The sequence below is a fragment of the Megascapheus bottae genome, chromosome 3 (assembly GCF_031878675.1).
Source record: "Megascapheus bottae isolate mThoBot1 chromosome 3, mThoBot2.hap1, whole genome shotgun sequence".
NCBI classification, from domain to species: Eukaryota; Metazoa; Chordata; class Mammalia; order Rodentia; family Geomyidae; genus Megascapheus; species Megascapheus bottae.
Window position 1 is genome coordinate 84,472,878 of NC_143511.1, and position 26,323 is coordinate 84,499,200.

The 26,323-nt window shown below is 51.7% G+C and overlaps 1 protein-coding gene across 4 annotated transcripts in view; it reads left to right on the forward strand.

Annotated features, from left to right (window-relative positions):
- The window catches only part of Ralgps1 (Ral GEF with PH domain and SH3 binding motif 1), a 232,512-nt gene that overhangs the window by 201,402 nt on the left and 4,787 nt on the right, over positions 1 to 26,323 (forward strand). Inside the window, exons 12-18 of one of the 4 annotated variants that reach the window (XM_090330657.1) lie at positions 8,243 to 8,369; positions 9,459 to 9,616; positions 11,417 to 11,468; positions 21,460 to 21,543; positions 22,555 to 22,660; positions 24,394 to 24,486; positions 24,640 to 24,745. In XM_090330657.1, the coding sequence (XP_090186783.1) occupies positions 8,243 to 8,369; positions 9,459 to 9,616; positions 11,417 to 11,468; positions 21,460 to 21,543; positions 22,555 to 22,660; positions 24,394 to 24,486; positions 24,640 to 24,745 (726 nt within the window). The remainder of the gene's footprint in view (positions 1 to 8,242; positions 8,370 to 9,458; positions 9,617 to 11,416; positions 11,469 to 21,459; positions 21,544 to 22,554; positions 22,661 to 24,393; positions 24,487 to 24,639; positions 24,746 to 26,323) is intronic. The other 3 variants (XM_090330658.1, XM_090330659.1, XM_090330661.1) reach the window with 3 other exon arrangements.

The following is a 26,323-nucleotide window of genomic DNA, read 5'->3' on the forward strand; positions in this document are numbered from 1 at the left end:
GCCGTCCTTTCCTGCAAGGTCCTCTGCCCACCTCTTGGGGGGGCTTCTGGTTGCTGTCTCTTCCCATCCTCACTTTTTCTGTCCTATAATCCCTGACCTGGCACCCTGAGTCTGCTGACCTGGCAGAGGGACATGTGGCTGTTCCAAGGAAAGCACATCTCTCCCAGGGGACTTGCTCCTTCCCTGCTCAGTTCTACACACTACATTTATGAAGCAGGTGCAGCACCCACATCCTTACAAGGCTGTTTCTGTCACTGAATCATTCAGCTTTTAGCTAAATGCCCCTGCCTCAGGGCACCTCTCCCAGCTCTTACCCCGTCCTGGACAGGACAGGCTCTGCTCACAGGGATGTAAGCTCTGGCCAAATTTGGACCATCCTGATTCTCTATAGTGGGAAACATGGCCACACCTTCTGCTACCATTTTTGTCGTGTGTGTGTGTGTGTGTGTGTGTGTGTGTGTGTGTGTGTGTGTTTGGTCCCACAGAAGTGGCAGAGTTCAGTAATGAAAACAAAGACCTTACAGCCTGCAAAGCCTAAACTACTCCCGACTGGCCTGTCCCAGAGGTTTGCCGATCCCTGTAACACACCCTTCTGCAGGCAGCTCTCTGCATTCATCTCTCCTGTATAGACTGGTCCCTGCAGCCAGCCTGTGTTTATTTGCACCACATCTGTGTTCCCCGACCAGAATAAAAGTCTCCCTGAGAAACTGGCCTGGTGTGGAATTCCTAGAACCCAGCATACTCCGGGTCAGTGCCCATGGTCAGCTGCTGGCCCCTTTGCCCCAGCTGGGAACCTCTCGCTGGGCCCCATGGGCACCTATCCTTGGAGGCAGTTCTAGTCTGAGCCAGCTGCTGACTCCGCACAGCCTTCTGGAGAAGTGCTGAGACCAGCAGTTTCTGATGAGGAGCAAGCCCCCGCGCACTGGAGTGTTTTCCCCTGGCTTTCCATATCCCTGGCCTCAGCCACAGAAGCAGGATGTAAGGGCTAGGAAGTGTCAGGAGACTCCCATGTGATCAGTGGCCCCTACTTCCCTGACAGGCAGCTGCTGCTGGGGCAGCCGGGGGTCCCAGGACCTAAGAGGCAGCTCTAGGGAAGCCTTTCTGTGTCTGGCTGCTAAACTGAGCTGCGTGGCAAGAGCCTGGGCAGATTCAGGAACAGGAATGTGCCTCTTATGGTCCCAGGAATGGGAAGAACGCAGATTCCCTGAGCTCCTGGGGCTGGGAGCTGGGTGGGGGGTCGAGGTCTCTACCTTAGGGCTCTTTCTAGTAGTCAGACACCTCTACACCTGCAGAGGAAAAAGTCCCAAGATATGCTTCTTTGTTTACTCTCGCTACTCAGGCCTGCACAGGCCACATCCTTGCTACGAACCGAGTGCCTATCAGGAGCAAGATAGACACCCATTCCTCATCTGGGGACATTGGTAGCAAAACCAGGAGGACTAGGACGGGCATGTTCGGATCCACAAGAGGGCCCGTGTGAGACAAGCAAGATGACGCTGGGTGGGCAGGCCCCTAAGCCTTCCCTAACTGACTCAAGGACTAGGAGATCTTGGTCTGCAGTGAGTGATAGCAGATGTGATCTTGAATGCCTCCCCAACCTTGATTAACTTCAGAAGTGGCTTGTGAGGGCCGGGAGTTTGGCCTAGTGGTTAAAGTGCTTGCCTAGCATGCATGAAGACCCGGGTTCGATTCCTTGATACCACATACATAGAAAAAAAAGCCAGAAGTGGTGCTGAGGTCCTTGAGAAAGTCCAAGGACAGTGCTCAGGCCCTGAGCCCAAACCCAGGTCTGGCAAAAAAAAAAAAAAAAAGAAGTGGCTTGTGAGCCACACTGTGGCCCCACTATCCGGGGTGGCCCCCATGCTCCACAGAAATCTGCCCCCCACGTCCTACTCTTGGGAAATGACCATGCAGGCAGTTCTGTCTTCCATAAGCACACTTGAGAAAGGAAATGGAGGAGCCTTCTCATTTCTGGGTCTGTGGAGAAAAGAGGCCAGGAATGCCACGTTTTCAATTCCCCTTGCATGTAATGTTTAGTTTGTATAAGTGAACTAATATTTTCCTGAAGAGAAAAGTCGTACAGAATGTTGACCCTCCCCCCCCCAGGGAGGGCGAGTAATGTTTGTGTGTGTCTTGGAGCTGGTAAAGACATTTCCAGATTGGCTGACCCCGAGTCTATAGCTTCTCAGTGGACAGGTTTCCACTGAAGACTCCTGGGCAGCACCCAAGTCCCGAAAACCTCAGCCTTAGCCTCTGTTCTCTGCACTCACACCTCTGGGACTGCTCTGCGACTCCCTTTCTGTTTCTTTGTTTTATTGCTAGGTGGCAATGTCCTGCTCTGGGGTCAGGCAGATATAAGTTAGAGTCCAGCTATAGTATCTGAGCTGTGGGATCCTGGACAGTTGGTTTGATCCTTCTGAGTCTCAGTTTTCCTGTGAACAGGAGTACTGCATGCAGGCTCATACCCCTGGGCTGCCAGGAGAATTCCTTGAGGCGATGTCAGAAATCCTGTGCCCAGGGCCTCCACACACTGCTTCTCCTGAGGGTGGCTCCTGGCCCTAGGCAAGTTCTGATGGCATTGGATAGGGTATACTATGAGGCAGTACCTGGATATTGCACAGAGAGCTCAAGAGTCACATTCCAGCTCCAGCTTGAGTGTTCACCAATGGTGCCAGGGCACAAGACACCATTTTGTGACACGTAGACATTCTGTATATCAGAAGGTCAGAGGGGGCTGGGGCTAGAGTCACCTGAAGGAGTCTTTACTCACATGTATGCTCTTGCTGCTGGCTGTGGCTACAGTGATGGCCTTTCCATGTAGCCTGACTTTCCTCACAGGACGACCCTCTTAGGGTCATCAGATTCCTGTATGGCAGCTATTGTCCTCTAGAGAGATGTCGCTGGAGGGCATGGCACAAGTCACATGGAAGCATCTCTGTGAGCCAGTCTCCAGAGTTAGGTAGCCTCACACCAGCCTCCCACTGAGTCAGGGAAGCCACAGAGCCCTGCTCAGGTCCCAAGAGAGGTTGGAGGCCCTGCCACTCAGTGGACAGAGACACTGACTTTGTGGGCCTCATCAGCCAATTCACATGGAGGAAACAGGCTCACCATCTGCATCCTCATTCCTGTGTTGTGTTGAACACAGATTCTGCCTTGCACCAACCTTAAACACTGCCCATATGCTCATCCAGTGCCCAACACCTGCCTGGGAAATGGGCCAGTGCTGTCTCTACTCCACAGAGAGGATACTGAGGTACTTACCCAGCCTTGCACGTCAGAAGTGGCTGTACTGAGCCAAGGAACTGAACAGGTGTTCCATGTGCATCTAACACATAGAGCAGGCAGGATGCAGAGCCCAGGGCACTGTCCCTGTTGTTCCATGCACCTGTGCAGAACAGGTCAGCGCCTGCCCTGGATGACAACCGGAGTATGTCCCGACTTTTCCTTAACAGAGTCACCCACTGTCCCCACTGCGCCCACATGCTAGATCTGGGTAGGAATCACACTCCAGGCTTGATGTGCATAAAGTCTCACCTTTCTCTAGTGGAATGTGTCAGCCTGACTGTTTATGGCAAGAGAACAAGAAAGCAGGGCCTCTCCCCTCAGCCATGGGCGGGCACTCAGACCATGTGGCCTTCCAGGTGGCGGTCAGTGATACTATGCTTCCTTTCCTGGTTACTCTCACTTGTCCCAGAGATTCCAGCACAGGCAAATGCTAGCCCAGGAGCCCTAATCACAACTCCTTACAGTGGACTTCCCACCAGTAGCTTCTTGCTTGAAGCCCTTCCATCCCTTAATGGCATGCTAACTCTACTCCCAGGAGCCGCTGAGCCCACAGTAGACCTTAGCACCTGATGATTGTACCTCCGAGCTGTGGGGCCCTGGGCAGTTGGTTCAATCCTGAGTACTGCTGGTCTGATCCTGTTAGACTGGAGAACAGAGCCCATTCTCCTGTGACCACCCTGTCCTCTGGCTGCAGCCATCTTGGCATGCCCAAGGGAAGCCCCTGAGAGTCAGAAGATGTATTCTAAGCCCAAGAATGGCCCACAAGAGACAGCCCGCCTCCACCACTGCCCTGCTTGAAGAAGAAGAGAGCAGCTGCTGGGCAAGAAGTAGGGCTTGTTCCCCACAGCAAGCTCTTCCCTCTGGGAACTTTTCGGAGTTGAGAATGGGTGAAGGGAGGTTGGACTAGGAAGCTAGTCAAGTTGAGGTCAAGCAGAGAAGCCAAGACTCCGGCCCTTTTGTCCAACTCCACTGTCTTACAGTAGCCTCCTCCCCTGTTGTTCCCTGTGGTCTTAGAGTCTGTGCCTTCTGGCTCTAGGAGAGTACTTGAAACCTCCACCAAGATAGATGATAGGATGAACCCAGGCTTTATTAGAAAATGACCTGCCTATGGTGTGTGAGATAGGTGTTGGCTCTCAAGGAGGACTGTGAGTACTGCGTGTGTAAGACACACAATGCATGTAAACATAACAGTGATCACCCAGACCCTGCTAAGAAGCCAGGGCTAGAAAAGTAATTCTACATGACTTGACAACTCTGGCAGACCCAGAGGGCCTGAGCCCCCAGACCACAGACAGAGGGCTCTGAAAGGGAGACAGAAAGCCAAGAATGAGGAAGCTGATCACCTTGTGCCCCAGAGGTTGGGATGGCACAGTGGTGGCTGTTCCTGCAATGAAGAAGGAGCAGCCAGGAACAGTTGTGTGTAAGCAGAGGTAGGACTAGAACTCAAGTCTTGTGACTCCAAGTACTTCCCCCTCTGCCACAACTGCCTCCTTTTAGGTTGCGATGTATGAGAGTTGGAAAGTGCCTATTATAGCCTGCTGAAGTCACGAGCTCTGGCCAAGGGCAGGCCTGGGTCAGGAGTCCATGGGAACAAGGCTCCCCAGCCACTTCTGGGAAGCCCTGAATGGCATGCCTCCACACACTGGACAATTCCCCAATGGTACCATGAGGACACTACCCTCTGCGTAACTGCTTGGCCAGCCTCCTGAACTCTTCACCCACCCCTCTCCACCTCAGTCTGTGGTCTGAGTCTCCTCTGTTTGCTCTCTACCAGAGGGAGCCACTGAGGGTTCAAAGCTGAGTCCATCACTCGTGTGATAACCTTCACCTACTGAAACTCCAGGTCCTCAGGGGCTCTACTCTCTGTCACCTTGGAACTGGAACAGACTCACACCAGACCTCTTGTACCAGCCAAGGCACTGGGGCCTCAGAAGTCTTCTCCTATCCTTTCCCTGGGTCTCTAAACTCTTAGCAGACAGAACTTCTCACTGCACAAGTTCCTAGCCCTCCGCACTTGGAGGTGACATAACAACAATACTCACATGGCATGCTATGGCAGGCTTCAATAAGGTCTTGTGGATAAAGTATTTGCCACAAGTTCCAGCTCCATGTAGCCACTCAGTAAACACGAGTAATTCTTATTATCACCATCATTATTGGTGTTGTCACACTATTGGTGTACTTGGCCTTCTTGACATATTGATTTGTTTTTTCTGACAGAGCAAGCTTTTCTTCTGGATAAAATTATATGACTACTCCTTGCTTGAACATTAATCCCATGAAGGCTGGATATTATTTTTTGTTTTGGTGGGGTGGGGGTAGGGGAAGCAATACTGGTGTTTGAACTCAAGGCCTCAGTGGTCTTTTTAAACCAATTCACCAACCCTTTTACCATGTTGGATACTTTCATGTTTTCCCGGTAGCCAGGATGATCATAGGTAAATATTACCACTCTCAGTCATTGGTGGAGATAGAGTTTAATTAATTTCTTTTGTCTAGCAACCCTCCAACTTGCTTCTTCTGATTTCTACCTCCCATATTACCTGGCTTAGCCACCACACCTGGCCAGGACATTATTTTTCTACTCCGTGTTGCAGTTCTAATGCCTGGACCAGAGATAGCCCCCAAGGTCAGAACCCAGGAATCATTTGTCCCTCCCCACAGGGAAGCGACAAGGGCAGGAGCCCGTTGCTGTTTCTCAGGTGTAAACTCAAGACTTGGGGGTGAGCAGTTTGTCTAGTACAGATGCAGTAGAGAACTCAGTCCTGTCTTCCTCCAGATAGCATCCCTTGCTGTCACTGCCCATCATCCTGCATCCTGACTAGGCCAAGGCTGTTATTAGAAGGCTCAGTGTTTTTTCTCTTCCAATCATTGAGTGGTCTGTTGGGCAGTGTGTTGGGTTCTCATAATGAAAACCAGATTTTTTTTTTCAATGTAGTATCTCGTTCCCCATAGAGACAGTCAATTCTCATATGTTCCAATAAAACTGCTAGAGAGCAGCCACTTGAAGAGCTTTAAAGATTATTCATGGAAAAATTATGCTGAGGAAAAATAGAGCAATCCTCTGAGATAGTCAAGCCACATGGTCAGTTTTTCCGTTGGTCCCTGCCATATCAGGCCAAGGCTGTAAGGCCTGTGCTCCACTAAGAAGGCCAGAGCCTCAGCTCTTCACCATCCCTCCCTGCCTCTGCCCCTGCCCCTAGCAGAGGACATTAAACAAACCTGCCAGCCTCTCTAGCTCAAAATACGGCCCCACAAGACACGTGTCTTTGGCATGGTCACGTGGGACTCCCCAGCCTTGGCAGAGCAGAAATGTAAGGCCTTTCAGTAGCAGAGGGTGTCACTTACTGGCACACAGCCTTCTCCCCTCCCCCCAAAATCTGGGTCCCAGCTGAATGGAAATTCTTCTGTGTCCTCGTCAATCCCAGGCTGTTGGTCAGCAATGCAGGGGAGGAATGGCAGAGACCCAGAGCAGGGAGAGCAGCAGCAGCTCTGGAGGCTCAGCTCTTCCGCTGGCTAGGCCCCCGAGTACACTCCTCAGCATGTCAAGGGGACATCTGAGGCCAGGCAAGCCTCCTGAGTCTCACAGCAGAAAGGCGAAGGGATGCATCCAGGCTTAGTTCTGCAGAGGGAATCCAGAGTTGTATTGAAGGTGCCAAATGAGTCTTGAGGGTTTGGGAGAACTCAGGATAGGAAGCAGAGGAGGAATCAGCTGAGAGTGAATGCCACCCTGCAGTCCCCTCCAGCCATGTGGCCCTGGAGAGGCTACTTTAATCATGGTCATCACACACAAGACTATGAGCTTGAACTTGGGATTGTTTGCACATGCCTGCACACTGTGGTGTGGATAGAGGCAAAACCTCTTCCTTTTCCCTTGCTCAAAGGCAGAGTAGGTCTGACCCACTCCAGATTTCCTAAAGGAAAGGCCTCCAGTTCAACAGACTTCTCACACCAGGTCGTTCTGTTCCCTTCCTGGTGTTTCGTCCAGTCCCTGGGCTCTGGACATCCCCATGAGACTTGGGTTCAGGTCTCACTTCCAGCACATAGTAGGTCCATAAGACCCCTGTTCTCATCTGCCGAGTGTCCACCAGGGATTCAGTGCCCCATGTACAGCATTGAATCCTAACCCTCGCCATCATTTCTGGTTCACCACCAGGGCCCCTGGGCCTCCACTTGAGAATGCAGGAGGAGGTGCAGTGCAGCTGACTTTTTAAGCATGCATTCTGCACTCAGGGTGGGAGCTGAGTGACTCAGGCAGCGACTGTAATCTGCTCTCAGGGCTGCTGATAAACAAGGCTGGTTCCACCCTCTGGCTTCTGCTCTGCAGTAGTGTGAAACCAAAACAAAGCTGGATGGTTTTCATTCTTATCCCCTCTGGAGCAGAGCAATGGTGAGAGCTGCTGCTCTCAGGTCACAGCCTGCCTGTGTCCTGGCATGTGGAGCAGTGGGTCTTCCCAGGGGTCACTGGGGTGGGGGTGGGGTGCTGCAGAGCCTGTGCAGAACACCTGTGACTACACAGTCAGAGCCGCCAGGGATGATGTAATTCTGATACATCCTTAGGCAAGAATCAGAGCCTCAAGCTGATGCCAGCATGGGAGCCTTGGAGCAGGCAGGTCTACTTGCCCCATTCCACATAGACCCCTCCAGAAAGCAGAACCTTCGCTTTGTTCTCTGGATCCTTTATGATGGATTGGCCTGTCACATCCTATTCTTGAGACACAATCAGGAAGTTGGCCTGGGCAGTGCAGGCCACTTTGACAGTGTCTTGTCAGTATGGGAGGAAGGCATCAGTACTAGACATGTAAGAATCTATGTGGTTTGGGTGAACCTAGTCCCATCTATGCCAGCTGGGTCAGGAGCCCTACCTCAAATCCAAGGCCCAGCTTCCCTGAGTCTCCCCTTTCCATGTGCCCATTCCTGTGACTCCTGTTATTGCTCTCCTCTTCTGTGTTCACAGGCCCCTCCGCCGGCTCCAGCTCAGCCAGGTTCCGCCGGAGGCCCACCTGTCCTGATGCATCTGTGGCTGGTAGCCTCCCCACACCACCAGTCCCCAGACACAGGAAGAGTCACAGCCTGGGCAACAAGTAGGTGTCTGAGCAGTACTCTCCTAGGGAATCTGGCTGACCTCCATGGGGGTGGGCTGGATCGATTCTGGGAAGTTCTCCCACTTTCTGTGGGCTCTTGCTGCCCCTCTTGGGAGTTCTCTCCCAAGTCAGGGCCTGGCTCAGAAAGAGCAGATAGGCAGCTGGCAGCACAGACTATATGCCATCAGCTCAGTAGTTAGTGAACAAAGGGAATGGGGAACAGAGGTCCGGGGCTCTGTTAGCAGCTAGCTGGAAGAACCTGAGTCCTGTGGACACCAGAGACTGTCTCCAGGCAGCCTTGAGGCATCTCCTGGCATCTGCCCACAAAGAAGCACAGCTCCTGCCGGCTTGCCTGCCCTCTGGAGCCCATAGCTGAGGATATGTGGGTCCTCAGCATGGATGAGGGTGGCCATGCCTACATCCCCAGGCATCTCCCAAACAGATCCACCGCCCCCTTTCCTTCTGCCTCCCTTTCTCCCTATCTTCTTCCTCTCTGCCTGTTTCCATCTATCACTGAGGCACAACCACCAGACTCCCAGGCTGGCCTCAGAGCAGCTCCAAAGTCAGAGTTACTTTCTGTATTTTCAGGTGCTTCCTCCCCCCACAGATGCCTCGAGTCTATAGGGTGCAGTCTCAGGGTGCAGCCACCCAGCCTCTGAGGCAGCTGCTGTTACTATGCACACTGTAAGAATGGGTTCCCTGAGGCTCACAAGTGACATCCCTTGGGAAATTGAGGAGACACTGGAGCCAGCATGCTGACCAGGTGCAGGTGACACCAGAGTAGCCATTCTGCCCAACTCGCTGCCCCTCCCTTGTGCAGCCCCATCAATCACAGCCTCATCTTCATCCCGGGAGACAGGCAAGGCAGGCTGCATCAGTCCCCATTGGAAGATGGAGAAACAGAGGCTAGGGAAAAGGATGCCACTTGCCCAAGGCCACGCCCAGAGAGGGGCAGAGGATGGGCGGCTCATGGCTCTGGGCAGGCTTTTCTCCTGCAGCTGACCAGTGGCCTCAGCTCCCAGGGCAGTTGTGGCCACTGATACTTATGAGATAAGGAGCTTTGCTTCTCTTTTCCTCTCCATTTTCCAGTATGATGTGTCAGTTGAGTGTAGTTGAGAGTAAAAGTGCGACATTCCCATCGGAGAAAGCCAGGCACCTTCTGGACGACAGTGTCCTAGAGTCCCGCAGCCCCCGCAGGGGCCTCACCCTCACCTCCTCCTCTGCTGTCACCAATGGACTCTCCCTAGGTAAGCGTCTCCAGCCTGCACACCACAGGCGGGGACCGCCGGCCCAGCGTGTGCTCCATGTCTGTCTTTGTCACTGTGCCTCGCCCAGTGGCCCCCTCCACCGCCGTATGTCCCTTCAGGAATACCCTGGAGCTGGGCAAGCCTCCACTTCCTGGCCCCCCAAGCTACAAAGAGAAGTCCAGGATTCCCTTGTTCCGTCGGTATCCCCAAGTGTGGCAGGCAGCTAAACACATGCTTGAGTCTGGCTCCACTCTCAGGGTGGTACTTCTGCCTGAGAAGGAGCTGCAAGGCCAAGGCCCTGCAAAAAAAAAAAAAAAAAAAAACCAAGGGGGCCACTTAGGAAGTGCTGAGTGTTCTTACTTGTGTACGTGGCCCTCCACTGAGAAGCAGCAGGAAGGACAATGGAAAAGGGACCTTAAAGGATGAATTGTGTCCCTGAGCATAGGTGGAAACAGTGCTGTGTCCATGGGAAGGATGGGGATTGTGCTGTGGCAGCTAAGCCTGGAGACACGTGCATTAGGGTGAGGCTAGCATTGAGCTCTGCTTACAGATCTGGCTCCTAGCAGAGTACAGGTTCCCTGAGGGCAGGACACACCCTGTTGTTGCTCTCTCAGACCAGTGTCCTGTGATGGCCTTTAGTTTTCAATGTGCCTATGCTGCTGTGACCTGTATGTCCCTGTGTCTGTTAGCATTCCTTGGCAGGGCACTCCCCCAGAGTCCCCAGAGGTGGGGCAGTTTACCCTGCTGGGAGTTTGTTCTGGTGAGGATTTCGGGGTAGAGGGCCAGGAGCTTGAGGGATCAGGCAACAGGAAGACTTGGTGGGTGTCCTAATGAAATAAGGACAGTCTAAGAAGTCATTGGCAATATGAGCCCAGGGAGCAGCTGTCCCTCAGCCCCAGGAGTGTGAGCCAAGCAAGCCCCTTGTATTCTCCGGGGCGAGCATCCTGTCTGGATGTGGGCAGAGGGGTGGAATAAACAGGGTTACAAGCAGGATTCTGGGCTCTTGTGCTGGGGAGGGCTGGCTAAACAAAGGGAAGCAGGCTTCTTCCCTGAGGCTTCCCTTAGCTCACATCCATTGCAGTCCTCCAGCCTGCAGGGTCCCACAGCCTTTGCTCATGGACTCCTCGTTGGTGGTTGCGATGAGACCTGGGTCCTGAGGAGTGTAGTCTGGGCAGTATGGACCCAAGAACACTCAATTGGGCACAAGAGAGCTGTTGGACATCCAGGAAACTGGATGTGCTAACTCTAAGCTGCTGTTGGTGAGACAGAAGGCAAAGTCAGGTGCTGTGCTGTCCAGCATCCAGGCAAGATGAGATTGTTTGGTTCTGGCTCTTCAAGTCAGCCAACTCAGAATGTTTTTCTGTCTGGAGTAGAAGCCCTGAGTGAGAAGATGTCTTTGTGTGCACGTGCCCTGATTAGAGCTAGGCTGGTCCATCTCTCACCTGGTGAGGCCCTTGCTCCTGCTCATTCATGGGGTTAGGGCTCCGCCCCTACCCCTTGCTACTGCTTAGCCTTGGTGCTTTCTCCCAAGATTCATGGAGCCCCCCAAATTGGAAAACACAGTTTTGGCACATAGATGCCTCGATAGTAGGAAGAAATCTCTTCTCATCAAGGCTTGGGGTAACCGAGGGAATCATCTCAGCAGCCCAAGATTCAAGACCTGCCTCTGCAGAGCAGCAAAAGCCTCCATTCATGTGGTTCACAGGGTCAGAAACTGTGAGCTTAGGGGCCTGGTAGCACAGGAGAACAGGCCGCTCTGTGCACGGCCACTGCGCTCACTGATCTGTGTTCCTTTTCCAGGCAGTAGTGAGAGCTCAGAGTTTAGTGAAGAGATGTCTTCAGGGCTGGAAAGGTGAGTGTGGCCTCAGCATGGCCTCTCTCCCATGGGAGGGCCCAGGGAGCTGGACACAGGCTCAGTAGAGTGGTCCTCAGCTCCTTGTCACAGGGCAAGAGCCCCTGGGCTCTGAGCAGTCTCACAACCCCTCTGGTACAGGAGTCAACCCAGGAGCACTTTGTCCATCCCAGCTGCAGAATCACACTGGGTCTGAAGTTCCTGGGTTCTTTACACAGGAAGTCTGAGAATTGCTTGAGATGTGCACATGGCTCCACCCGGTGGTCTCCAGCAGTATTGCATCCACACAGCAACAAATGGCTTCCAGCCTAGGCATGAAATAGCACCTAGTATGACCTAAGACGTGACCACCTCTCTCACATCCTCAAGGCTCTTTCTCATGGTTTAGCTCCCTATACAGAGCTTGTAATTCTGAGCACATGATCATGCTTCCCAGCTACCACAAGGAAGGCTCTGAAAAGATGTGTCATCTCAGGAGGTGAAAGACATTTTGTGACTCAAGGTCTGAGGACAGGCAGGGAGAAATCCCTAAAGAGGTAGATTCACAGGGTCCCTCATGGAGAATCCTCTACTACTGCCCAGGGTCCTGTATGCTCACACATGCACACAGCTACCTACACACACTCACAGGTGCAGAGATGCACAGCTACCTCCTCATACGTACATGTATCCACATGCGTACATGTGCATGCTACTCATAAACCCACACATGCATGTGCTCACACATGAACTTCGTTACCTATACATGTTCACCTGGGCAGATGCACACTGGTCATGTGTACTCACACACACATGAACCCTCAGCTACCCACATGCTTTCACAGTTTGTACATAAGCACACTCAGTTATACACACATACATGTCCATAACTGCCTGCACGTTCCCATGCATACACATGCAGATACCTGCCCACCTGGATACACACAGATATCTGATATTCGTACACATGCATGTACACTTAGCTATACTCAGAGCTACCTGTACCATGCACACATAGTTATGCATATACATACACATACATATAACTCACTGCTACCTCCACTTGCATACATGCACACCCAGTTATACACATTCCTTCAGTACACATGCACACTCAATTGTATAGCTTGTGTATATGCATACTCTTAGTTGTACACACAGCAGTACTCAGCTATACATGCAAGCACACATGTACGCACTGGACACATGCTTACGTTTACACACATCCACTCATGCACGTGTATATACAAGCTCATGTGTGAACACATGTGTTTATGTATTCACACATGTGTTCATGTACCGGACACAGCACATGCATGCATGTGTACACACATGCACCTATGTGTATACACACATACACAGATTCCTCTTACACAAAAGCTCTGACCCCCATCTCCATAACCATAAAATGACCAGGGATGGGGATCATATGTGCTCTCAGGGCAGAGACGCTGTCTGGTGCCTGTGGTCGGTACTGAGTGTCCCCGGTGTGCCCAGCCCCATTTTGGGCCTCGCGCAGACTCTGCAGCTCAGCATTCCTCCACGGCAGCAGGAAGAGAAGGATTCCCAGAGGTCAGGGGAATTGCCTGCCTCGCCTTCATTGCATTCTTACACTTCCACATGCACACGCAGTAGACACTCTCGCATGCTTATACTTACACATATACCCACTCCTGGGGGCGGGGGCAGGCGTATATACAGAAAGATCTGACAGGAGCAGAACTGACCAATATTCACAGCTTCTGCCCATCAAGCCCTCCTCTTTACCACCCCATGCCTCAGCCAGAGGGCTGGTGATGCAGCCTCAGGGCTGGCCCATGCCAGTCTCTGTCAGACCGAGGCTGCCATGAGCCCTCTGAAGCTGGCTGTCTCTTCTCTGCTGGAAACTCCTGAGGAACTTTTGCTCTGCTCCCACTTTGCCCAGGCAAAGTGGCCTAGTTACTCTGACTCCCTGACAGTAGAAGAAAAAGCTGACAGGATCAAGGAACAGACTCTGGAACTCAGCCCTGGTCAGGGAACTCCTGAGGAATGAGGATGACCCCAGCCAACCCCCTTAAGCCAGAGGACATCAGGCTGAAACTCAGGCAACCACACCTGGCTTTGTCTGTCCATTCCTTCATCCCTTCATATGTTCATTCCTTCATTAATTTATCCATTGATTCATTCACTAGCTGCTCATTAAGAACTACACCCTGCCTGACAGCCTGCTAGCTGCTAAGGGTGGAAGCTGCATGCTTCCTTAAGTGCAGCGATGTGTGTAGCACAACTAGGGAGGAGAGGGGTAGATGCATTCCTTGTTCCAGAGTGACAGTGCTGTATGTAATTCTGGAAGGCTGTAAGCATCTTGGTCACTCTCCACAGCAGGTGCTTTGGGATAGGATGTCTTCTGAGCATTGCCTCACCCCCACCCCCACTGCCGGTTCTTCCACACAGATGCACAGCTCTTCTCCAGCAGTTTTTGAAGTGCCAGTGAGGGTATCCTGTTGTCTTTCTCCTGGCTACCCTTCATAATGAGGCTAACAGGAGGTCACTTGCTTCAGAAGATGCCAGTGAGCGCTAATGTCCCTCACCTTTGTCCCAGTAGCCCAGCCACCACTCCCTGTTTCTCCCCTGTACCAGCCTCTGCTTCTGTCCTCCAGAGAACCCTCTTCCTGGAAAGCATGCAAGTGTTCTGGGCTCTCCCAGGGCCCACAGGAGCATTTGAGGGCATTCCCTTGTAAGTGAGCCTCCTTGTTTCATGTTGCACTGTCCCTTCAGTTCAGTCACTGTCATGTTGTCACCTGAGTCTCCTCTACTCCCAAGTGCTCTCCCAGGGCTCCCCCAGGCCACACATTCCTTTCTTTAGAAGAGATGGTTCCTAGATGTCAGCCTGTCTGGGACAAAAGGCCAGCATCTGCCCAGGAAAAGCCTCCCTCCTCAGAGACCCCACCAGTTGTCTCTCACAAACTGCAATATGGCAGCTTTGTCTGCATCTTCCTACCTGCTTGAGCAGATGTGTTGGACCTGAAGTTGAGGCGCAAGGAGAGCTGGGCCCACTTCAGACTGTGGGGAAAGGAAGAGGCTGGCTACTAGAAGAGGCAGAGGGCTATCCTCTGATAGGTCAGCTTTGAAGCTTGACCTATGACCTCTGACCAAGCTCTCTAGCCCCCTAATCCCTCAAAGCCCCCAGCCCTGATAGGAAGCTCTGCTCAGGCCAAGCAGAGACATCAAGTCATATGGTACAATAAAGGGCAGGGAGACTACAAGCCAGTAACCACACCACACAAAAAAGTCTGCTGTTTTGAGGACACACTGAATCCCCAGTAATATCAGCATGGTGGGCTGTGAAGCTGCCAGTGTCCAGCCAAGGGTGAGGTCATTCAGCTGCCTTGGGAGATTATCTTCCCCAGGTCTTCACACATGGATAGGTCTACCCAGGGGCCTAAAGGGAGTCCTTGACACCGGCCAGAGTCCAGGCCACACATGCCCAGTGTGTCCCTGAAGTGGGCAGCTTCAAAAGCACCCTCACTAGTCCCTCTGTTCTTGCTCCATTGTGGGGTGAAGGGGCATGATGTGAGCCTGGCAGGATCAGGGCCTGTGGGGATGGAAAATGGTGGCATCCAGGCCAGGGAGATATTAGTTGGTCATTTTTCAGTCCCCAGGCCTCCCCAAAGGCTCTCATCTGTCCTTGGCCCCCAAATCATGGGAGAAACCCAGGCCTAACCTTTATCACCTGGGAGTAGGGTAAGGGTTTCGACCAGCCAACCCTGGCCTGCGGGGACAAAGGTAGAAGACAGCGAGACAGTGCACACACTCTACCAATGAGCGATCTTTTCAGGATGTGCTTCGTGAACTAGACACAGGGCTGGGCCCCACACCAGCCTCAGGCTCCAGAGACACAGCTGGGAAAGGGTGCAACCAGGGCCAGAGGCGGGGGAATCAGGGGCTGCTTGGTACTTGATGGAAATGCCAGGGGTTGGCACCAAGAAGAGAACACGAAAATCAGCTTACAGATCAAGATATCTCAAAATAGGTTTGTTTTTCAAAAGGAACAAAATGGATTATCCAGATGAACATGTGTGCATCGGGCTGAACATTCAGGCCATCCGGCTTCATTATCTCTGCCTTACAGGAATCTTGAAACTCACTACTCCCCCCGACCTGCCATTCTGCCCTAGGTTTTCCATAATGGGTTAATCTTCCTTTTCTCCTCAAAAAAATAATTCTTTTCTAAAAAAGACATCAGAAGTGATGCATGATTTTAAGAAACAAAATATGAAAGTGTGTGAGTTTATTACAAATCCCTGAGCCATCCATCTTCACCACTTTGACATTGCCAGCTCTATGGAAGGCTTCTTATATCGCCATGGGTCATTATGGGCTATGGGCAGACTAGAGAAGCCCCTGGGGTACCCAGCAGCCAGCAGAAGCCCCTCCAGAGAGAGAGGGATGGGGGAGGAAAAGGACAGCGCCCAGCTCTCTATGCAGTAGAGGAGTCATCTGCCTTCCTTAAAGAAGGAGCTAGTAAACTCATCAAGTCTCCAGGACACCATGCACAGAGTCCTGGTAGCCCTGGTGCAGTCATTCAGATTTATGGGTTTTAACAAGCTGACCCGGGTTGGCTGCTGGCTCAGAAGTGGCTTCTGGAGGAAATGGCAACTAATAGAGGCTCAGAGGCATTTGGTGAGAAGTAGCCTTAAGGGGGTCCAGATACCTGAGGAGGCTGTGAGCTCTGAGTCAAGTCCTGGGACTAGAGAGGTAGCCCTAGTGCGCTCAAGGCTCTGGAGCAGCCCTGCAGGACATGTGCGTTCCACAACATGTCTGGCTCTGTTGAGTCCTCTGTAGGACAGAGGACCTCCATAGTGAAATGCATGGCTGGCATTGCCAGAGGCCTAAGGCCAGGGCCACCCATACCTCCACTTCTGATCGCCCCCTATGGCCTCTGAGCCTTTGTTCCTTGGCTGTGTGATGGAGTCTCACATAGTAAATACTTGGCGCTTGGGCAGAGCTGCTTTGCAGAGGAACTTTGCAGAGTGGGGCTTTAGAAGTTCCTATCAGCTGGGTCCCTGTGTCTCATACCTGTAATCCTAGCTACTCAGGAGGCTGAGATCAGAAGACTGTTGTTTGAAGCCAGCCCAGGCAAGAGAGTCTATGAAACACTTTTTTTTTAAGTTTCTTTTATTTTTTTCAAGTTCATGTTTTATTATATCTCCATAGCTTTATTATTTATTTTTTTGCCAGTCCTGGGCCTTGAACTCAGGGCCTGAGCACTGTCCTTGGACTTTCTTAAGGCTAGAGCTCTACCACTTGAGCCACAGCACCATTTCTGGCTTTTTTTCTATGTATGTGGTACCACGGAATTGAACCTGGGTCTTTGTGCATGCTAGGCAAGCACTCTACCACTAGGCTAAACACCCAGCCCTCTATGAAACTCGTATATCCAATTAACTACCAAAAAACAAAGCTGGAGGTAGTGCTGTGATTCAAGAGACCAGTGTGCTAGCCTTAAACAAAAAAGGTCAAGGACCACACTCAGGCTCTGAATTCAGGCCCCAGGATCAGCACAATAAGGGTTCCTAACAGAAGATGCATCTTAGCAGCAAGAAAGCCATCCAGAAATGAGGCTGAGCAGGGAGAGAAAAATCTCCCAAGTAGTAATTGATGCTGCTTAATGAATTAGAAAGACCCCACAGGCCCTACAGGAGGGCATGCTAGAGTGCCATGGGTCATAGGCTCATGGTGGAGAGGATAGACCTAGGAGGCAAGCTCGTGAGGGATGAGAGACTGGGACTATACGTATGTAAGAGAAGAGGTCAGTAAAAAGAAGCTCCGAAACAGTACCAAGGCCTTGAGTTCAAGGCCCAGCCAAAAAAAAAAAAAAAAAAGCTACAAACAGGAGCTGCCATTTTGACTCTTTAACTGCCATATGGGGAACCAGAAATGTCTCTGCTTTGCTATTTCTCCCTACTTAAACCCTGTTATGCTAAAATAAATCCTAGATGAAGCTTTCACCTTATGAGACAGCTTGAAATGCTTTTCATGTGTGGATCTCAAGGACCTGAGGGTCTTTTGTTTGTTTGCATGTTTGGGTTCTGGGTTTTTTGGTGTAGAAGCTGGGAGGCTGAGGGAAGCCCTCATTTACTCTTTGTTGATGTCCCCACCACACCTAGTGGAACACCAGGAAGGTGGAGTCATGGCACTAACAGGGTACCACATCTCCCACCCCCAAAATACATATCTTTTCTTGGGATCAGAGGATGCCAGTCGATTCACCCAGGTTTGCCAGGGCACGGGACATTATAGAGCCTCCAGCTCTGCAGTCTTTGGTGAAAGCTCTGATGTGAGATGTCCCATCAGCTTCAACTTCAGCACAGCTGTGAGTGGCTAGGCTCAGGGTGGCCCACGGAGAATTTCTTCTGACTCCTAACACCCATAAATTCCCAGTCTCTCATCCCTCACCAGCTTGCTGGAAGTCTGTTTTCCCTGGGTCTGTCCATGTACCTGGGTTGGGCAAAGCCGCCCAGTTTGATGACTTGCCCAACTTCTGGTTATAATATCTCCCAAAGACTCCATCTCTTCCTTTACTCCCTTAGCTGGCAAAGACTCTTGGACAAAATCCTTTGAAAGAAGAATGGGCCTTGTGCTTGACCCTGTCCTAGGCCATGACAGTCAAGGCTAGGCCCTGGCCAGCTGGTTGCTGCTTCATGGGAGCTGAGAAACCTCTGCCCATAGCTTCTCTGTCCAATGTCTGTATCCCCTCTGGAGCCTGTGCCTAGAAATGGCAGCTTGGATTTGCATGTTGTCCTATCTGATCAGCCTTTAGAAGAGTGGGGATATGCAGTATACAGTTCAAATGGTGCTGCAAGAAGGGTTGTCCCAGAGACCAGAAGGTGACGATTTCTACATACACATAAGGCAGAGTCACTAGGAAGTAGCCTGGACAGACTGGTTTGCCCTCTAGGGTTTTCTGGTACAGTGAGCATTGTTGATGAATAGCACCCCGTAGCCTGTCCACAGATGCACCCCCACAGGGCTCTGTGAACCAGATGCAGGGAGATGAGGTGAGGAGCCCTGCTTCAGCTAAGAGGCTTCAACATAACTGTGACCTAAGACACTACTCCTCTCCCCTCCTGCTAGACCAGCAGTAAAGGTGCAGGGCTTTATGAATTTTAAACCCCAAGATACCTCTAAACCTGATGAATGCCTGGGAAATGATTTGTGGCTAGGCTACCCTAAGTGCTCATTAGCTGATGGCTGCTTTTACTGTAACTGCCCCACTCATGTTTCCTCCTCCTGGTACTGTGGCCTTGGGCAAGTAACTCCAACCCTTCTAGCCTCAATTGTTAACGAGGAAGTGGAGACTATAACAACACCCTGGGATTAGCTGAGAGCATGAAGGAATTCTGCTGAGTGCAGTGCCTAGCACCCATCACCATCACCACAGACATCAGCATCAGCCTCCCATCATATGTCATCATCATCGTCATCATTGTCACTGTCACCTTGCCAACCCTGTGGGAGCCTACATCTTCCCTAGAACACATGTTTCATGAGCCCCTTGTCTGCAGGCCTCACCCTCCAGTCCATCCTGGAGGGGCATTCTTAGCCTTCTGAGGACATGTGTTCAGCCACATGCTTCCAGAATGGCATTAGGAAGGTAATCGTTGGCTCCGGCAAGGGCCCCCAGGAGAATGCCCATGATTTCTGGGGTTGACCAGTTGCCTCTGCCTACTCAGATATTCCAAATGTGCCCAGGTGTGGTTCCCACGGCATAGGACAGCCAGAGCATCCCCCACGCAGAAGAAACTAAGACTCTGTGTGAGCACTGGCATCTCCGTCTGTAACGGCACACCAGAAGGTGCAGCTCTCAAGTTCTGAGTTTTCAAAGTTCCTAGGAAGACTCTGTAAGGAAATTAAGGGCCAGGGATCTGGGAGGTCCCCACTCTAGGACATCTTCAGTCTAAGAACTTTGTGGCCATTAAGCTCACAGACACTGGCAAAGCCTAGCCCCTAAGCTGAAGGCAAGTCCCTCCCTCACCCTCAGGCACAGCCAGTGGAGTTGCAGAGATACACCCTCTGGGCACACAGGACCAGGAAATCCTGCATCTTAGGTGCATTAGGCTGTGGAATTGAACAGAACTGGGTTCAAACTCTTGACTTTTAGGCTTGTGCACTGGTCAAATAGCTTCATGTTGCTGAGCTTCCCATTTTCCCTTCTGGAAGAGGATAATGGTGCTTGAACAAAGCTGCAGAGAGTGAGCACCTGCCCTCAGGGCTCTTCTATCTGGCCAAGTGTCCTGACACCACCCCCTCAGTCTCCACCTATTGGGATCCTCACCCCTGGAATGACCCTCAGAATGACTGCTTCCCATGTCACAGCAGTTGGCAGATACAGGTTTCAAGCTCTCTGTGGATACACATCACTTCCACCAGCTGACAAGGAGCTGCTGACTGGCAGGAAGGCAGGATGGGAAGAAAGTGGCAGCACTACCCTGCCTTGTGGGAGGAACAAGTGGCCGTAGGCAGACCTGCCATCACCCCACATCCTGCAATAGCAGAAGATAAGGCCCAGAAGAAGTTCAGGGGAAGTGCCATCTGGATCAGAGGAGGAGGAGAAGACAGCATAGTGCCTCAACAGTGGACAAAGCCACAATGATTATCCCCACAGAAACTTCATTGCCAGATCTTGCTTGTAAGAAATTGCTAACGGTGATTGGAAAGAGATGACGCCTGCCGGCCCTCACCCAACAGCTCTGCTCTGCATGAGGTGTCCCATTCTCCTGCCCCCCTGACACAAGGTCTAAGTGCTTCTGTTTCTCAGGCACCTGGGCCTCAGGACAGCCACACTCACACACTCCAGTCCACCCAGTGGACAGGGAGTTGAACACAATGGGATCTTTTCATCTGTGCCACAGCTTAAGGAAGAGTAGAGTCAGCCTGAGACCATCGTGCACCCCGTTTCCTTGAGATCCTGGGGCTTCAGCACAAGCTATGGCAGGTCATCACCTGAAAAGGGGTTGGTGAACATAAGGGGAGCGGCCATCCCAGATCAGCAGCCATCCTGGACTTGGGCTCCTGCACAGTGAACCCAAATGGCTATGAGGACCAGTTCCTTCCTGGTTGGAGGACAGAGGCCCTGGGCCCCATGCTATAATAATGCCCCTGCTGCAGTGAGTTAGGATGTCCTCATGCCACACCACTGGGCAGCAGGCAGCAGCCCAGGGCCAGCCATGGATGACAGAGGGAACATTTGGAAAGGAAGTTGGGGCCTTGTCTGATTTTGCACAGCCAGTCACATTGCCAGCTGCCTGGAGTGCAAAGAAATGGTTTTAGCACACACTTCACGGGCAGAGAAGAGGCTGGTGCCACAATGGACACAGAAAGCAAGTCTTCTAAGATGGGAAAGGAAACAGGAGAGCAAGGGGATGCATCCCCGTGGAAGTGGGCCAGCAAGCGACACACTGCCCTAGAAAGGCCTAGGCTGAAGTACAGGAAAAGAAAGGCAGACGGAGCCCACAAGGAGGCTCTGGAGTCCAGGCTCTGAATGCAATGAGTTGCAGATCCAGTCTGCAAGAATAGCTGGGACTAGCAAAGAAACCTGTCCAGAGGAACAAGCAAAACAGCAGAGGAATGCAGTGACAAGTGGGGTAACCTGGTACGGCACTTGCTCTGGGCCTGTGTGCAAAACTGCCCACAAGTGTATGTGCTTTTAATGTGGACTTATAGTGGACTGAACATGCATTCATAGCATGAACCAGCTTAGCCTCTCTCAGAGTAACTGGAAAGCAGCTGAACAATCAAAAAGTCATTGAAATGTCCACCTACAGACTTGAGGACATTCCAGGACAGAGGCACTGAGGGGTGTGTTCATGGACCAGGTGGCTCCAGCTGTCCCTGACAGGCTTGCAGCAGGACTGAGGGGCCTGGCGAGGAGGAGGGAGGAGGAGGACCACCTAGTTGGAGATGCTCTTGCACCTTCCAGAGTATGTGCTTTTTCCAGGCTCTTCCTAAAGTTCACCCTTTTCCTCTGAAGCAGGGGACGTCTTTATGCCACGCTGGGCCCCAACTGGAGGGTTCCCGTTCGGAATTCTCCCAGAACCCGGAGCTGTGTCTACAGGTATTTATTTACTCATTTGTCCATACATTCAACAGATAGCTCTGGGTTGTTTGCTGGGATGAAGCCTGCAGCTAGATGCACCTGAAGGAGAAAGATATGTCTGTTTCCACCGTGCTTTTGCTGGGTGCACTGCTTGTCCTGGGGCTGGAGGAGGGCATATATAAGGAGAACCAGACTGGAGAACAACAGAGTGAACATGAGGCTGTGAGCTGTAGTCCTGGGAGGGAAAGAACTGTGGTGTAAGAAATGAGAGACTGGAGAGGGGTGCAAGCTGAGGCTGGGGAGGTGGGCAGAGCCCCATTCAGCAGGAGAAAGCAGGAATGGAAGCAGTGACTACGAGCACCTTGGGCAGTGAGGAAGATGCTGAGGCCTGATGTGAAAGATGCACAGCCACAGTTGGGGCCTGGAGTCAGTGCGGCCTCGGAATTGACTGGATGTACAAGAAGAAAATCCTCCAGGTGTCTGGCAGGGGCCGCTGGCTGGTGGAGGTGCTCACTGGCAGACTTGGAGAAAGGCACAGTGGACAAGGTGCCTGTGGGATGTGCAGAGGGCAGAAGCAGCAGCCCAGTGCTGGGCTGCCCATGCACTTGGACTTTAGTACCTAAGATAGTATCCAATCTCAACGGAGAGGATGGAAGAGGAATGCAAAGAGGGCAGAGAGAATGGTGATGTGGGATCCCCAGACACCCTCCCCCACACTCACGCTGCCAGTCTCAGGAGCAGCCCCGTATTCCTCAGGGATAGAAGGATGTGATAGGAGCCGGGAGGGAGCTGCAATCAAGAGGTCTGCTGTGACTGGGCATCAGGTTATAGGAAACTTGATCACTAAATCTAGGGCTTTGCAACTCTTACAAGGACAAGTAAGGCAGAGGCTCTCAGCTGTTCTTTCATGGACCTGGTGATCATTGGTGGGGCACTGGGGCCCCCTCTGCACCCCCCCACCAGGAACCATGTGAAAGTGCCTGGCCTCAGCTGTTTCAGGGCCATGTCTGACCAGTGGTCTCCCCCCAGCCCCACAGGCCCATGCCCCTGTACCCTGGGGAGCTCGGCTGCTGTGCCCACCATGGAGGGGCCTCTGAGAAGGAAAACACTGCTGAAGGAAGGACGGAAGCCTGCAGTAAGTCACGTGCCCTTCAGGTGGGGGGGGGGGGCATCCAGAGATCATCCAGGCACTGGTCTAGTGCTGAGACCAAGTGTGGCAGAGTGCTTGGATGTGGGCTCCTGGCAAGCCAGAGGTGTATAGAATGATTGAAGCTTGAAGAAGCAGGAGTAAGGGTCACCCAGCTCCAGAAGGAGCAGGGGCATGTCTCCTCTGCACCGCATTCCTGCATCAGATCCCCTCTCACCTCCAGCAGCCTCCTGACACAAGTAGGGAAAGCTCAGGGACGAAGAATCCCCACCGAGCCTTACCATCCCCATTGCCAACCTGCTGCCATACCTACATGTCAGTGAATTCGCACCCTCACATTTTGCCTCAAATTCCAATTCTGTCTCTGTCTGGGATTACAAACATGAGCCTCAACTCCTGGCCAAATATCTGCTGCACCTCTTCTGTTTTGCTCTCGTCCCACTGGCCTCTGTCCATTGCTCAAGGTCAGCTGAAGAGGCCCTTCTTCCCTCTGCCCATCATGAAAATGCCAGGACCCTACCCACCTCCAGATGCTCCTGAGTCTCCATCCCAGCTCTGGCCATGCTATCTCTGCTAGTGTCAGAGTATCACAGTGCATGCTACAATGTGGGGCTCAGTATCTAGCCAACCTGTGGGCCCCAGGCATTCCAAGGCAGGAGCCGGCAGTGTTCTCACAGCAGTTTATCCCCAAAATGCTAGCTGGCTTCCTAGTGAGGGATCAGTTCAGGTCATCATGACTAGTATTGTTAGTGGAACAGAATAGGATCGACTGGAAAACGTTAGTGTTCTTCTAAGTTCCAGGAACTTGCTTCAGTCAACACATGTTGAATGTGTGTTATGCACCTTTGATTGAGTGATGGCTCTATGGTAGGGCTGTTGCCTGCCTGCAGAGGCTCAGTCTTCTTCCTCCCAGATGTGAGTCACCTTACCTCTTCCTCACTGCAGTGACTTTCCCCAAACCTTAGAAGAGTCCTCTGAGCAGGGCATCCTGGACTTGACCTTTGGAGATGGTACAGGAGCACGCAGCAGCCAGGTCTTAAATGCTTCCACTTCTACCAGGAAGGCACTGAGACGGTTGCCCTTGCTCCCATCCAGAGCAGCCTATTGCTTTTAGGCTTTGACTTAGCACCTTTGGTGATGGTGGTTGTTTGCAGTACTAGGGCCTCAAACGTGGTGGACAGGTACTCTACTGCTGAGCTACACTGCTGGTTAATTTTGAGACAGGGTCTCGATTCCTGCCCAGGCATGCCCTTGGACTATGATCTATCTGGTTCCGGCTTCCCATTGTAGCTGAGGTGACAGGGACTGGCCCATGCCCAACTTCCTCTCTTGCGATAAGAGTCTCATGAACTTTCTGTCCATGGCTGACTGGAACCAGGATCTTTCTAATCTCAGCCTCCCAAATAGCTAGGATTACAGGTATGAGCTACCAGCATCCAACTCATGTCTATTTAAAATGCTTTCGTTCCTGGGGTACTTTGGGGCTCAGATCACCTGAACAAGCAATAATCTCTGTCCTGGTGCTGCCTCTGACAAGGTGAAGAAAGGGAAGACCATATGAAGGAGTGAAAGAAGGGAGGGAAGACAAGGCCCTCCTCTTGGTCCTGGATAGAGAAAGCATCACAGGAAACAGTGGAAGAGAAAAGGCCACATGGCATGGAGAAGGCTGGGCCACCATGCCCCAGCCCTGTGTCACTTATGCTATGTCCTCTCCCCTGCAGCTGGCCTCATGGACCAGGTACTGGGTCATCCTGTCAGGTTCCACCCTCCTCTACTATGGAGCCAAATCCTTGCGGGGCACAGACAGAAAACATGTAAGTCCTGGGAAGGAGCTCTTAGGTGGGACTTGCTCTTGTGGAAGTGACGTGAGCAGACTGCAGGGACCAGAGTGGGAAGAACACTTGCCTGGCTCGAGTCAGGGAGAGGGAGTAGGCCTGGGCCTCCCCACTGATTCTTTTCTCTTCCAGTATAAATCCACACCTGGCAAGAAGGTCTCCATCGTGGGCTGGATGGTGCAGCTGCCTGATGACCCTGAGCACCCAGATATCTTCCAGCTGAATAATCCTGACAAAGGTAGGCAGCAGAAGGCTGCTCACAACTGCTCTCCTTGTTCCATTGTTGGCCCACTGTGTACCCTGAAGCATCAGACACTCAAGGCTGCTACTGTCTCTTTGTACTGTGTTCAGCTGTCTCCCACCTGAGCAGTGGCACACGCTCCTGGAACCCCTTTGGTGGCCTTGTCTCTGGCTATCATCCCTGGGTATCTTCAGTCTTGGAACAGATGACAATGCTGGGTGAAGAACTAGAGAGCTGGAGGAGTCCTGAGTTTTGGCCCCTTACTTGTTTGTCCCAAGAGATGCCAGCAGTGTCCAGGCCCAACGCTGACTTAGGGAAGAATCTATGTAACTTCCCAGCATTCCAACTTTCTCAGTCTCTCCTATTTCTCTCCTCCTTTATGGTCCTACAGGGAGGGAGACATTCCAGCACAATACTTCCCAGGCCCCTTGTCTTCATGACATGCACAGCAGCCCTTGGCTGGTTTCCATGGTCACCCAAGTCACTGGACAATTACTCAATATTGCCCAAGTCTGCAGGACTGCAGAATCCCCAAACACCCTTTCATCTTCATAGGAATGCTCTCGTACAGGGGGTCATGTACAGACAGTTCACGGGTTAAAATTCAGGATCAGATTTTATAGGTCTGGAGTAGAGACCAAGATTCTGCATTTCTAACCAGTTCCCAGAGGAGGCGGATAATGCTTCTAGCCAGGGGCCAGGCCTTTAGTGTCTGCTTCTATGCTCTCAGCTGAGAAGCAAAGAAACAAAGGTGGACAGGAGAGCGAGGGACTGACCAGGCAGCTGACGACCAAGCTCTCTTCCCTGTGAGGGAGTGACTGAGCGCAACCACGGGTGTCTGGGTAGCACTCAGTACTAGAATTGATTCCCCAGTGGTCTGGGCCAGAATGAGCAATTGTTTCAATAGGAAGAAAGGCTGTGGCCACACAAACTTGATTGGGAGACCTTATGACCATGGAGGCAACAGACTGTCCCAACACCCGAGCCTAGAGGAAGAAAATGAGACATAAGGACTGCACACTTAGCTGGGGAAAAAATTACAGCTTTGTTTCCATTGTCAATAATTGTAAGCATAGACACCAAATAATAGACATGTGAGGTAGTTGTGCTTTTATCTTCAAGAGAAAGCACAGGTGTTTTACCTCACATGTTGCAGATATTTCAGAACATCAGTGATGAGCTGGTGATCTTGAAATCATAGCATTGTATCAGACCTATCACTAGACCTAGTTATTGGTGTATGAACACGTGAACGCACATAGAAGGACATAGTTCCATTTGTTCTTAGAGACTTTTATAACTGGATCTCAACCATATTGGTTTTCTTTGTGTTTTATTTTATACATTTAAAAACAGTCTTCTGAGGAGGATCCTCAGATCTCACCAGACAGTTAAAATCTACAAATACCCAAAAAGCATGGTTAAGGGAGCCACGTACCAGTGGCTCATGCCTGTAATTCTACCTTCTCAGTAGACTGAGATCTGAGGATTGAGGTTGGAAGCCAGCCCAGGCAGGAAACACTTTGAAATTCTTATCTCCAATTAACTGCCCAAAGGGGAGCTGTAGCTTAAGTG